Source organism: Periplaneta americana, chromosome 8, assembly GCF_040183065.1.
Source record: "Periplaneta americana isolate PAMFEO1 chromosome 8, P.americana_PAMFEO1_priV1, whole genome shotgun sequence".
In the NCBI taxonomy this organism is placed as follows: Eukaryota; Metazoa; Arthropoda; class Insecta; order Blattodea; family Blattidae; genus Periplaneta; species Periplaneta americana.
The window spans coordinates 175,429,332-175,441,122 of NC_091124.1; the positions used below are offsets into that span (position 1 = coordinate 175,429,332).

At 38.8% G+C, this 11,791-nt stretch overlaps 1 protein-coding gene across 1 annotated transcript; it reads left to right on the forward strand.

The window, feature by feature from the left end:
• The first annotated feature begins 9,681 nt into the window (after positions 1-9,681).
• Positions 9,682-11,520, forward strand: Ada2a (Transcriptional adapter 2A). Its single transcript, XM_069834094.1, has 2 exons — positions 9,682-9,845; positions 10,058-11,520. Exons 1-2 carry the CDS (start codon positions 9,752-9,754, stop codon positions 11,386-11,388), a joined length of 1,425 nt encoding a protein of 474 aa, XP_069690195.1. The 5' UTR covers positions 9,682-9,751; the 3' UTR covers positions 11,389-11,520.
• The last annotated feature ends 271 nt before the right edge of the window (positions 11,521-11,791 follow it).

Here is an 11,791-nt window from a genome sequence, read left to right on the forward strand (position 1 = left end):
CAACATTCTGATGATCTTTATCCACACCATCAGCTTTTCCCCTTTTCAGTATATCCAACACAGACTGAAGATGGACGTTAGTCACATCTGTTATCACAGTCTGTCACAATGGCGTTATCAGTTACACTGACTAAATGCACCCTCTGTCGATACATCACAGAAGCATAAGAACTGAAGGACTTTGCAGGAGTCAAACTGGGCATTTCATGTGTTCGTATATCATCTCTATTACATTGGCATTTCAGTCCATAGCTTGAGGACGAAGCTGATATATTACGAATTTTTGCTTAGAATGACCATCCGAATAAGCTTGCAAAGTTTGTCAGTTTTGTGATTGAACAATTTGTATTAATTAAAGGTCAAAGCAGGCCACCTGTGGAAAGACAGCATGAGTCTATTGAGACTGAAATGTTATTTCGTTATTGCTCCATTGCATTTGGTGATGAAGATATTATTATTATTATTATTATTATTATTATTATTATTATTATTATTATTATTATTATTATTATTATTATTATTACATCTCCTGTTATTTGATGTAGTGTCCCTCTTACTGCTGTTTCTGACAAATTTGCTTACTTGCTCTTTTTTTTTTAGTCAAATGGCAAATGTGACAGCTTTCCATGCTGGAGACCCAATTCGAATCCCACCAAGTCCAAGTGGAATTTCTGTTAGACAGATACTATTTTGGTGTTGCCATCAGCACAACCACCACCACCACCACTCATTCATAGATTTCTGCCCAAAAGTAGGTCCTTCACTGCAATCCCAGCATTCTCCAGTCTTCCCTCTTTTCCACCTTAGTCTTAGTCTTCATATAGATCCATATATCTTAATGTTATCTAACATCACCATAGAGCTATAAATATCTCAGTAGTGTGAAGAATCAATAGTAAATTTATATTATACTAGGACATATTCATAAGGGTGTGACAATTGCTGCAGTAAGAATTGTGAATAATTTTTAAGAGAATAATTTCGAAGGAAAAATTGTTCCGGGGCCGGGTATCGAACCCGGGACTTTTGGTTAAACGTACCAATGCTCCACCAACTGAGCTACCCGGGAACTCTACCAGACACTGATCCAATTTTTCCTTCTATATCTACAGACCTCAAAGTGGGCTGACAACCGTCATGCAACCAACATTGAGTGCACACTAACGTTGGTGGAACATTGGTACATTTAACTAAAGGTCCCGGGTTCGATACCCGGCCCCGGAACAATTTTTCCTTCGAAATTATTCAAATCAACTTTACAGGGTCCACACCTGTGGAGTAACGGTCAGTGCATCTGGCCGCGAAACCAGGTGGCCCGGGTTCGATTCCCGGTAGGGGCAAGTTACCTGGTTGAGGTTTTTTCCGGGGTTTTCCCTCAACCCAATTTGAGCAAATGCTGGGTAACTTTCGGTGCTGGACCCCGGACTCATTTCACCGGCATTATCACCTCCATTTCATTTCAGACGCTAAATAACCTAGATGTTGATACAGCATCGTAAAATAACCCAATAAAAAAAACTTTACAGGGAGTTATACCTGAAAGCTTGATTTGCATAATACACGTCACTATTCGTTAACAGAAAACCACAATTTAAGTCACACGGAGTTAGTGTGCACTCAATGGTGGTTGCTTGACTGTTGTCAGTCCACTTTGAGATCTGTGGATATAGAGGGAAAAATTGGATCATTGTCTGGTAGAGTTTCCGGTTAGCTCAGTTGGTGGAGCGTTGGTACATTTAACCAAAGGTCCCGGGTTCGATACCCGGCCCCGGAACAATTTTTCCTTCGAAATTTTTCAAATCAACTTTACAGGGAGTTATATCTGAAAGCTTGATTTGCAATTTTTAAGAAGTTACAGTTTGAAATTTTCACTAATCTGGAAAGGATAGGCCTACTGCTCTAATAATTACTAAATTACTGAAGAAATATAATAGTTTGCTATTATGTTTTTAATAATATTGTTAAAATTAAATCCTTAAGCTTAAAGAAGAGCAATGATATCTACTCTAGGATTGTAAGACTTGTGCTGAAATTTTAAATTTATAATGAATGGTTATGGACTGCTCAGAATTCCGAGTATTTCCTTTTACCTGGGTCATCCAATTATCTTCTGACCAGAGCTGTGGCGGGAACTGTCTTAGTTGATAAGACAATATATTATTTTAATGTACCGAAGTACATATGATGTTTCCATGCAGATATTCTGCGTCATCGTACGATGAAAGAGTAGTGGAGCGGAGAAAAATTGTCTCCGGCACCGGAATTTGAACCCGGGTTTTCAGCTCTACGTGCTGATGCTTTATCCACTAAGCCACACCGGATTCCCATCCTGGTGTCGGATCGAATCCTCTCAAGTTCCACCTCTTGGGTTCCCTCTAGTGGCCGGCCTCTGCACTATGTCATAGATGTCTATGAACATAGAACTAATGTCCACACATGTGTGGAGGTGCACTCGTTATGAGTGACTAGTTGGCCGGGATCCGACGGAATAAGCGCCGTCTTAAATCACGAAGTGATTTACCCATATCATATACATTATTTTAATGTACTGAAGTACATATGATGTTTCCATGCAGATATTCTGCGTCATCATACGATGAAAGGGTAATGGAACGGAGAAAAATTCTCTCCGGCACCGGGATTTGAACCTGAGTTTTCAGCTCTACGTGCTGATGCTTTATCCACTAAGCCACACCGGATTCCCATCCCGGTGTCGGATTGAATCCTCTCAGTTTAAGTTCCACCTCTTGGGTTCTCCCTAGTGGCCGCCCTCTGCACTACGTCTTTCATCGTACGATGACGCAGAATATTTGCATGGAAACGTCATATGTACTTCGGTACATTAAAATAATGTATATGATATGCGTAAATCACTTGTGATTTAAGACGGTGCTTATTCTGTCGGATCTCAGCCAACTAGTCACTCATAACGAGTGCACCTCCGCACATGTGTGGACATTAGTCCTATGTTCATAGACATCTATGACGTAGTGCAGAGGGCGGCCACTAGAGGGAGCCCAAGAGGTGGAACTTAAACTGAGAGGATTCGATCCGACACTGGGTTAGGAATCCGGTGTGGCTTAGTGGATAAAGCATCAGCACATAGAGCTGAAAACCCGGGTTCAAATCCCGGTGCCGGAGAGAATTTTTCTCCATTCCACTACTCATTCATCGTATGATAAGACAATGCCTATGGACGAAAGAGGAATTGGACAGGCAGGTTAAATGGGTTTGCCTGACTCTCACGTGACAATTTAGTATTATTTCGGAATATGTATTATATGTCTTTCTCATGTAAAATTTTACTTTACCTGGTTAACATGTTTTGGCCTGCTATTGGCCTTCTTCAGAACTCACTTAGTATTGTTGTTAGATCTAATTATTCTATTCCATGTCGGGTGTTCATTTATGATTCATATGTCTGTACAGAATCTGCTCATGCTGTCAGGAGATTATTTCAAGAGAAATTCCCAGGTGATCGAGTTCCAAATCGTGATACAATTCATAAATTAGTTAATAAATTTCGGGAAACAGAAAGCGTTCCAGATAAGAAACGAAGAAAGCGATGTACAGTGCTCACAGAAAAATCTCATGATGACATTGAACAGTGCCTGGAAAAGTCCCCTAAGAAATTTCTTAGCCATCTTTTTTAGCAAATGGAAATTTCTTATGGTTCCATACAAAGGGGCTACGAAGTTACTTAAGCTAAAACCCTATGAAAGTTACTTAAGCTAAAACCCTATGAAAGTACTGTGGAGCAAGAACTTAAATTATTATCGTTATTTGCAGTAATATATTGTCATACTTGCAGTAGGCCTATTCTCTTCTTCACACAATAACTTAAAAAATGTATCACTTTCTTCTGAAATTATTCGCAGATAATTTAAGGTTTTGCAAATCCATTTCCTTTCCATCATCCTTCACTTTATGTAGATTTTGCTCCCAGATCCTGTTGTTATGCCAGGAGCAAAGAGTTTGTGTGGCACATTTCCCATTTTATGTTGTTGCAAACATTATAAAATATATGTTTGTAATAATACTATCTATCATGAAAGTATTGGTTTGTATTTGTCCTGTCTGTTTTTTAATTCTGGTGAAAAAATTAATTTATATAGGACCTACGTTTATGTTCTGTTAGTGAACATTGTTAGAATGGAGAATCCTTCATAAAATTATTCTATTACTAATAAGATCGTCAACTCAAAATCTAGTAGAGTTCAGGCCATGTGTACTGTGAATATATATTGTAGCCTAATATTACTACTAAATTTTTTTTGAGCATTTTACATTGTATAGAATTCATTAAAATAATAAAAAGTCTTCTTCGACTTTAGACAAATTCCATCCATGTCCACACATTGTTGTTGTTGTTGTTGTTGTCTAGTGCCTTGCATTTGGCAATGAAGCCATTAGCAGTCGTGCTTTCCAATACTTTTGAACTGTAGTTTCTTCTGATCTTAATGCTTCACAGGTCTTCATTCATTTCTGCTGGATCGTTACACAGGACACACATGGGTGAAGCTGAGATACCTAGGGTATTCTGTAGAGATGACTTGCTAGACAGTCATGATTTGTCAATAGTCTGAAGGCTGCAACTGCTGTTTTCCTTGGTCTCTGGGGGATTACATCTGGGTTGGAAAGTAGTGTAATCCATTTTTTGTCTTTAGCATTTGATTCTATTTCTTGTAGGTATGAATGAGAAAATTTTGTAGTGATCAAGCGTTTTATTGAGGAATATGAGAAATTAAATTTAGATTTTTGTTTTATTGTTGTGCCTTTCTTTGCGAGTGTGTCTGCAGTTTCATTCCCCATGACTCCACAGTGTGCTGGAATCCATTGGAGATGGACAATCTTATTAACTTTTTGGAGTTGTGTTAACATTTTGTAGCATTCTCTTATTTTTGTTGACTTCTTTGTAGCATTTGAACATATTCCCTGAATTGCAGCTTTAGAATCTGAAAGAATTACTGTCTTGTTATATTTATTTAAGGGAAGATTTAATAATTGTCGGAGAGCAATGTGTATAGCCTCTATTTCACCATCATAATTTGTTGTGTCTCCGCCAACAGAATGATAAAAGGAAAAATGTGTACATGTAACTCCAGCTCCAGTAAGGTTTTCTGTGGTTGATCCATCAGTATATATGTGTAGCCATTCTTCTGTAGGGTATCTAGTATTGATCGTTTCCAGTGCTAGAAGTTTTTGTATTTCTTTTGGTGTGTCTGATTTACTTATTTCCTCTGTTAATTCCAAACTGAAGGTAGGTTGCAATAATTCCAATGGATTTTCTCTTGTGTTAGGAATGCTCAGTTTGGATTTAATCTGTGTTACCTTTTCTAGGAAACTACTATGAGTTTTAAGGATTGAAGAAGGGAGGTTCTTTTCTGTCCATTTAGAGTTTGGCATTCGTAACATTGTGCTTTATGAAATAACACTGGATTCTTGTCTTGTCTTGAAGAGACCTTGAAAACAAGGTAAGAGACGTAGTGAAGAAACATTAAATGGTGGAAATAATTGAAAGAGATGGGGATGGGAGGTGAAGAACATAAAAGACTGGCGAGGTGGGTAAACAGCAAGGCACAGCAGATTCCGGGAATGCCACAGGCGCGAGGCCAAGGACCTCAATGTGCGTGACAACAGAGGGAGCGACGGCAGGGTAAGAGTAGAGATTAGTGGTTTCGAGACTTGGAGAAAATCACTGATGATGTCACCCCAAGGTCGAGCAAGAGGAGAGGGGAATGAAGACTACGACAGGGTGAAAATTTCTGCAGATCAAGCAATCTAAACAAAATAAATATAGGTCAGCAGATGGAGAGTAAAGAGAAGGCCAGGAAAGATGATAAAATGAAAAGAAGAGATGGATTGACTATAAGGGAAACACAGTCAATGAGAAGCAAATGTGTAATAGTAAAGAAAAATAAACGTAAAATTTAATAAAATGGTGTGTAAGTGGTGAACAAGTGACGAAGGATATTGAAAAGAAAAAGGATGGAGTGTACTGGGGGAGTAAGAGTGAGGAGATCGTAGTGTTATAAATAATGTGAAGTGTAAGAATATGATGAATTTAAATACTATTATAATCACAATCATGCCATGGTATGAAAGAAAAATTTCACAACCTCGAGCGGGAATCGAACCTGCGACTTCCTGTTCTTCGGTCAGGTGCTCTATCACTGAGCTATCGAGTTCGTCTCATGCCAAAGGCTTGGAATTATCCTTTCATACTGGCGACTCTAGAGTACTGTCCATAGTGTCTTATCTAGTCAGCACAGCTTATGGGTTGAAAGAAACTTTACAAATGTAATCTTCATCTTACGATGTTTGATGACGTATACACGTCCGTTGATGTGACATACTACACATCACATGTCACATCAACGGACGTGTATACGTCACCAAACATCGTAAGATGAAGATTACATTTGTAATAATACTGGGTGTTCATTTCAAAATGTGTCATGACGTCACTGTTGTGAGTCAGCGATTTGAAGCGAGTTTCAGCTTTTATGTCAGAGAAGTTGCCTATATTTAAGGCGTTCAATCTGAACTTGAGATCGTGTACGGTATAACTTGAACATCGTAGCAACAGTTGGCGGTCTGTACGGTCTGTGTGCTACCATAACCTCTTTCGAACTGTGTTTTGCACGGGCAAGTCGTACGCAGGGTATTTGTTATCATCGGTTGCGTACGGCAACATTCCATAATACAAATCAAATGCTCTGTGTCCGTGTTGACCGTCGAAGTTAATGTCAACAAATACGTAAGTAATCGTTTTGACTCTCTCCCCATATCCCGAAAGTAAGAAAAAAAAACTCACCTCTGTAGACTACGTGTTTCTAAACAATTCACATTCCTGCCACTACCAGCGTTACCGTACGTATCGGTACGTACTCTTCAGAATGAACGCCGTACTTGCTAGGCAACTTCTCTACCACATAGGTAATTCGCCTTTGCGGAAGTGTAGGAAGATCGAATTCTCTAGGCTCATCGACTAGCCACATGACGACATACAGCGAGCTATGACACACTTTGAACTGAACACCCAGTATAGTGTAAAGGTAGTAAATGAACAGTGAAGTGATGTAAGAAGTGAAGTGAGCTAGGAGTATAAATTAACCATGATACATGTCAGTAAGGTCTAAGAAGTATGTATCGGCTGGGATAAATAACACGAAAAATATTTTATATCATATGAGAAAAAAAGGAAGAGATAGAAACGGTAATGAATAGTATGTGTAGGAAAAATAGAGATTGAATTAAATAGTAAATGAAGTGTTAGGGATAGGGGGATTAGATTTAGATAAGGTTTAGAACAATAAACAGTGTCAGATGATTAAAGTACGAAATAGTTGAAGTGATAAGAGAAAGAATGGACACGAAAGGACGCTGTGTTGAGTAAAGGAACAGGAGTGCATGAGTCGTCCACTAAATTTATAAATGATATAAGTAGTGTAAGAATGGGAATGCTGGCCCGAATACAGGAATGTGAAGGGCCGGCAGCATATGCGGAGAGAGAGCTGTTTCTTTTTGGGAGGGGGGGGGTGAAACAAAACCTAGAATTCCCGTGTAACGGGGTTATGGGGGACATCATTTACCTCCTCCCCACGTTATAGCTTGACTGTGATACAGTACAGAATATCGAAATATGGTCATTTAATAAAGGTATTTTCGGAGGGCATGTTTCTTATAGTGTTACATCCATATCCGCGATGTTTCGGACCGAGTTGTATAGGGTTTGAACTGTAGGTCTACCACAAACTATAATAGGAGATGACTTAAAACAATCTCCCTCTTTCTCTCTTACAGAAACACATGCATACTTCAATAACACTACGTAACAGTGCTAACAGAAACTTTTTATATGAAGCTTACCTTCCTGAAGATATCATATGAGATGTAAACTCGTATTATTTTATTTAATCTCGTCTTTAAGTTTACACATTATACCGGGATCACTTTTCTTTTTTCTGCATTGTTGTGCAGTATGTTATTCATACATCTCCAAGTGGCGGCCTAACACATGAATACAGACTGTTACAAAAGAAACCTTGAAGTGCTTCCACTCCTCAAATAAAGTATAGAAATTCTTATACATCCAGAAATTTAAAATACTAGTAAATATTATAGTCCAGACATATGATCTGAAGACATTAATTCATAAATTTAAGCACAGAAACTTAATCATAAACAAAAGCAAAAAAGATCTTTTGAATTCAATATTTTCTAACGTTAATAGAAAAACAAGTTGAGGCAAGTTTGGGGGGGAGTAGTGCCCCCCCACCCCATAACTCCGCCAATGAATACCAATCTTGCATGCATTGCTTGAATGCGTGAAGTTGAAAGAAAAGTTGAACAATATAGATGCGCCTTAGGGCTATACTACACGAACGTTAAAAATGTTGCGTTGACAGGCGTTGGTAGCATGTGAAAAATGTGTAAACTACACGTTACATAGTTGCATTGATAGGCGTTGGTAACGCATGAAAAATGTATAAACTACACGTTGCGTTAGGGACGCTGTGTTTGGTTTCAGAACTGCAATGGATGTTATACAAGTTGCATATGTAGCTCTGCTATGTGTTCAGTTTATAAGTCTGTCTCAAAAAAAGAGGAAAAGGAGATGGTGAATTCATCCCGCAAACATTAAAAGACTCTCGACAGGAAAGTTTTATACTGTACTGCATTTGAAAATCACCGACAGTATCCCGACAAGTTTTTTCTCTATTACAGAATGTCAATAAAACGTTTTGATGATCTTTTGAATTTAATTTCTCATAAAATTAGGAAAACTGATACTGTAATGAGGAAATCAGTTCACCCTGTAAGTAATAAAATTTTCCTTAATTTGTAATGATTATATTTTTATTTTATGCATAATATGTTGAAAATTAAGAACATTACAAGCTGCAGAAATCAGTACTGACTGAAATTAACAATGAATTCAGAATCATTTGAACCATCGAAAATAACACTCAACGGCGACATATCTGACAATTGGGACATTCTTGACGTTGCCCCTTGCTCGACAAGCAGGTTTCTGAACACTTCAGAAACTTTGAAACGGGCTTCAATTGCAAGATCTGGAGATAAATTGTCCATGATTTTGACAAATGATAATAGGAAAGCTTTGTTTCCATCCTTGTTATTCTCTCTGTCTTGCATTTGTATGGCCACGCTCTCTGATAGTATATTTGTAATATCCCTTGTTGCAGTTACTAGAATATTTTCAGATTTTTCTTTTCTTCCTGTCTCTGTCGAGCGAAGAGATGGTCCCGATTTTGTTTGGGTATCGTTTACATTACTCTCATGACCCGAAGTAGCCTGAGAAATAATACCATCCGGTATGTCTTCTTGTTTAGGTGGAGGTATATTCGAAATGGTTTCATTCTCACCAGAGTAGGTAGTAAAACTGCATTTGCTTGACAATATCCAGTCTGTTGTTGACGTTGCGTTGGTGACGCACATGTAGTATGAATACGTTTGCAAAAGATGACGTTGCCAACGCAGGCCTCTGCGTTGAAACTTCTCAACGTCGAAGCAACGCAACCAAACGCAGCATTTTTAACGTTTGTGTAGTATAGTCATGCAATTATACAAGCGATCATATTACCAAAAACCAAGTTCCTATAAGAGAACGTTGTCAACGCAACGTTTTTAACGTTCGTGTAGTATAGCCCTTAGTCTTCCCGCCACGGTTCAAACCGTACGGCCGGCAACATTGACATGTTCTTGTGCAAATGACAGATTGCTAATGTTGGCTACACTTGTCACTAAGCAGTCATCAAAGATGGCCGCTCATTGTGTAGTAAATATGGACGTGGAGGGAGATTTACAATATTCTAAAGGTAAATACACATGTATGATTACTGTAAGATATATTACATTTTTTTCATATTACTTAATACAGTTGCAAAATAGATTTTAGTATGTATTTTAACTAGGTACTTCAGTGGGAACGTTGTCTAATAAGCCGGCAATTAGATTGTATTCACTCTATGTGGTACTGTATATGTCAGCTGAGAATTTGAATAATTGTGTTTATTTATCTTCGTTACAGACTGGCATTGCATGCAGAGGTCGGACATTAAAGGATCAACATCGGTGTGTTACACTTGTTCTTCATTACTGCATGAGCCTTTTATACGTTGTGCCGACTGCGGTAAGAATGTGAACATTTGTTCGTCGTGTTTTTCAATTGGAGCAGAGAGTGAACCTCATAAAAATGTTCACCAATATATTGTGGTGAAAAACGAGTTTCCACTATTTAATGGCTCAACATGGACAGCAAATGAGGAAGTAATTTTATTGGATGCTATACTAGAATGTGGATTGGGAAACTGGAGTGATGTTTCCCGACGTTTGAAGACTAGAACATCACAAGAATGTGAGAAACATTATGTATCATTTTACATTGAAAATTCTGCACCAGAGCTACCAAAATTTAAAGAAAATGTTCGTTCAGTGTCCTCCCTCCCTAGTTTTGAGTATCGTCCTATGGAAACAGAGGAGCCTCCACGTTACTTACCCGGTTCCAATAGCTATAGAGCTCTAGGGGGATACAATGCAGCCAGGGGTGACTTCGAAATTGAGTATGATAACTATGCAGAAACTCCAGTTTCCCTGTTAGATATAAGTTCATTCCAACCGGGCGACCCTTACTATGAGGTTGGAACCGCATTGCAGGTGGCAGTTGCGGACATGTATAACACACGTCTTCGAGAGAGGGAGAGGCGCAAACGTGTGATACGAGATCATGGTCTGATTCTGGTGAGGAAGACATTGACATGGTTACATCGATATGAAGCTACCATAACGAGACCAGTCGCTGAACGACTTTTAGTGTTCATGCAGCTAATGTCGGGTATTGATTTTGACTACATAATGGAGGGGTTACACCATGTAGGGGAATTACGACAGTACATCCTACGGCTTCAGGAGTTGCGAGAAAACGGCGTAACGCGCTTCCACAGTTGTCGGCTATACAGGAAGTTGCTTCGTGCACGGGAGGCTTATCAGAAGGAACAGCGATTAAATCAGACAATGCCCATGTGCTTCTTGAAAACAGTGAGCGATCCAGCACCCAGTATTACCACCGCCAATAAGACAATTCCCCAGAACGTGTCCTCAAGACGACCTGCTCCGCCTTTGGATATTGTAGGGCTTCCTGGCTACGAACGACTGTCTACAGCAGAGAGAACACTTTGTTCCACTGTAAGGCTAGTACCAGAATCATACTTGGAATTCCAGCGCATCCTGGTGGCAGAATGTAAGCGCAATGGAGGTCTCAAACTGGCCCAGGCCCGCACTCTTATAAAGATTGATGTGAATAAGACACGTAAACTTTACGACTTTTTGCTAAAGGAGGGTTTTATCCAGCAACCAGCATGATACTGTGAATAAGATTCATTATGTCACCAGCATGACAGGGTGTGGCTTAAAAAGAGCATACATTCATACTAACCTGAGAACTATTATGACATTATTTAAACATGAGTTATTTATTGTATAGAACTAAAGAAGTAAAACAAAGTTATTTATTATACAGAACTAAAGGAGGTGTGCTTACTTTCTTGACTTTATTGCCATACCAGCCATACCCGTGCGCTCCGCTGCACCTGTTAGAAATAAATATAAAGTAATTACATAATTAAAATAGGACGTTTGATCCAGGGAACATTCGTGTTTGATAGAAGGATAAATCGTTTAATATGTTACTTAATTTAAATAATTAAAATGCGGTCATTTTGGTCCAGAGAGCAATCATTTGGTGCAATGACAATTCCTTTAACAT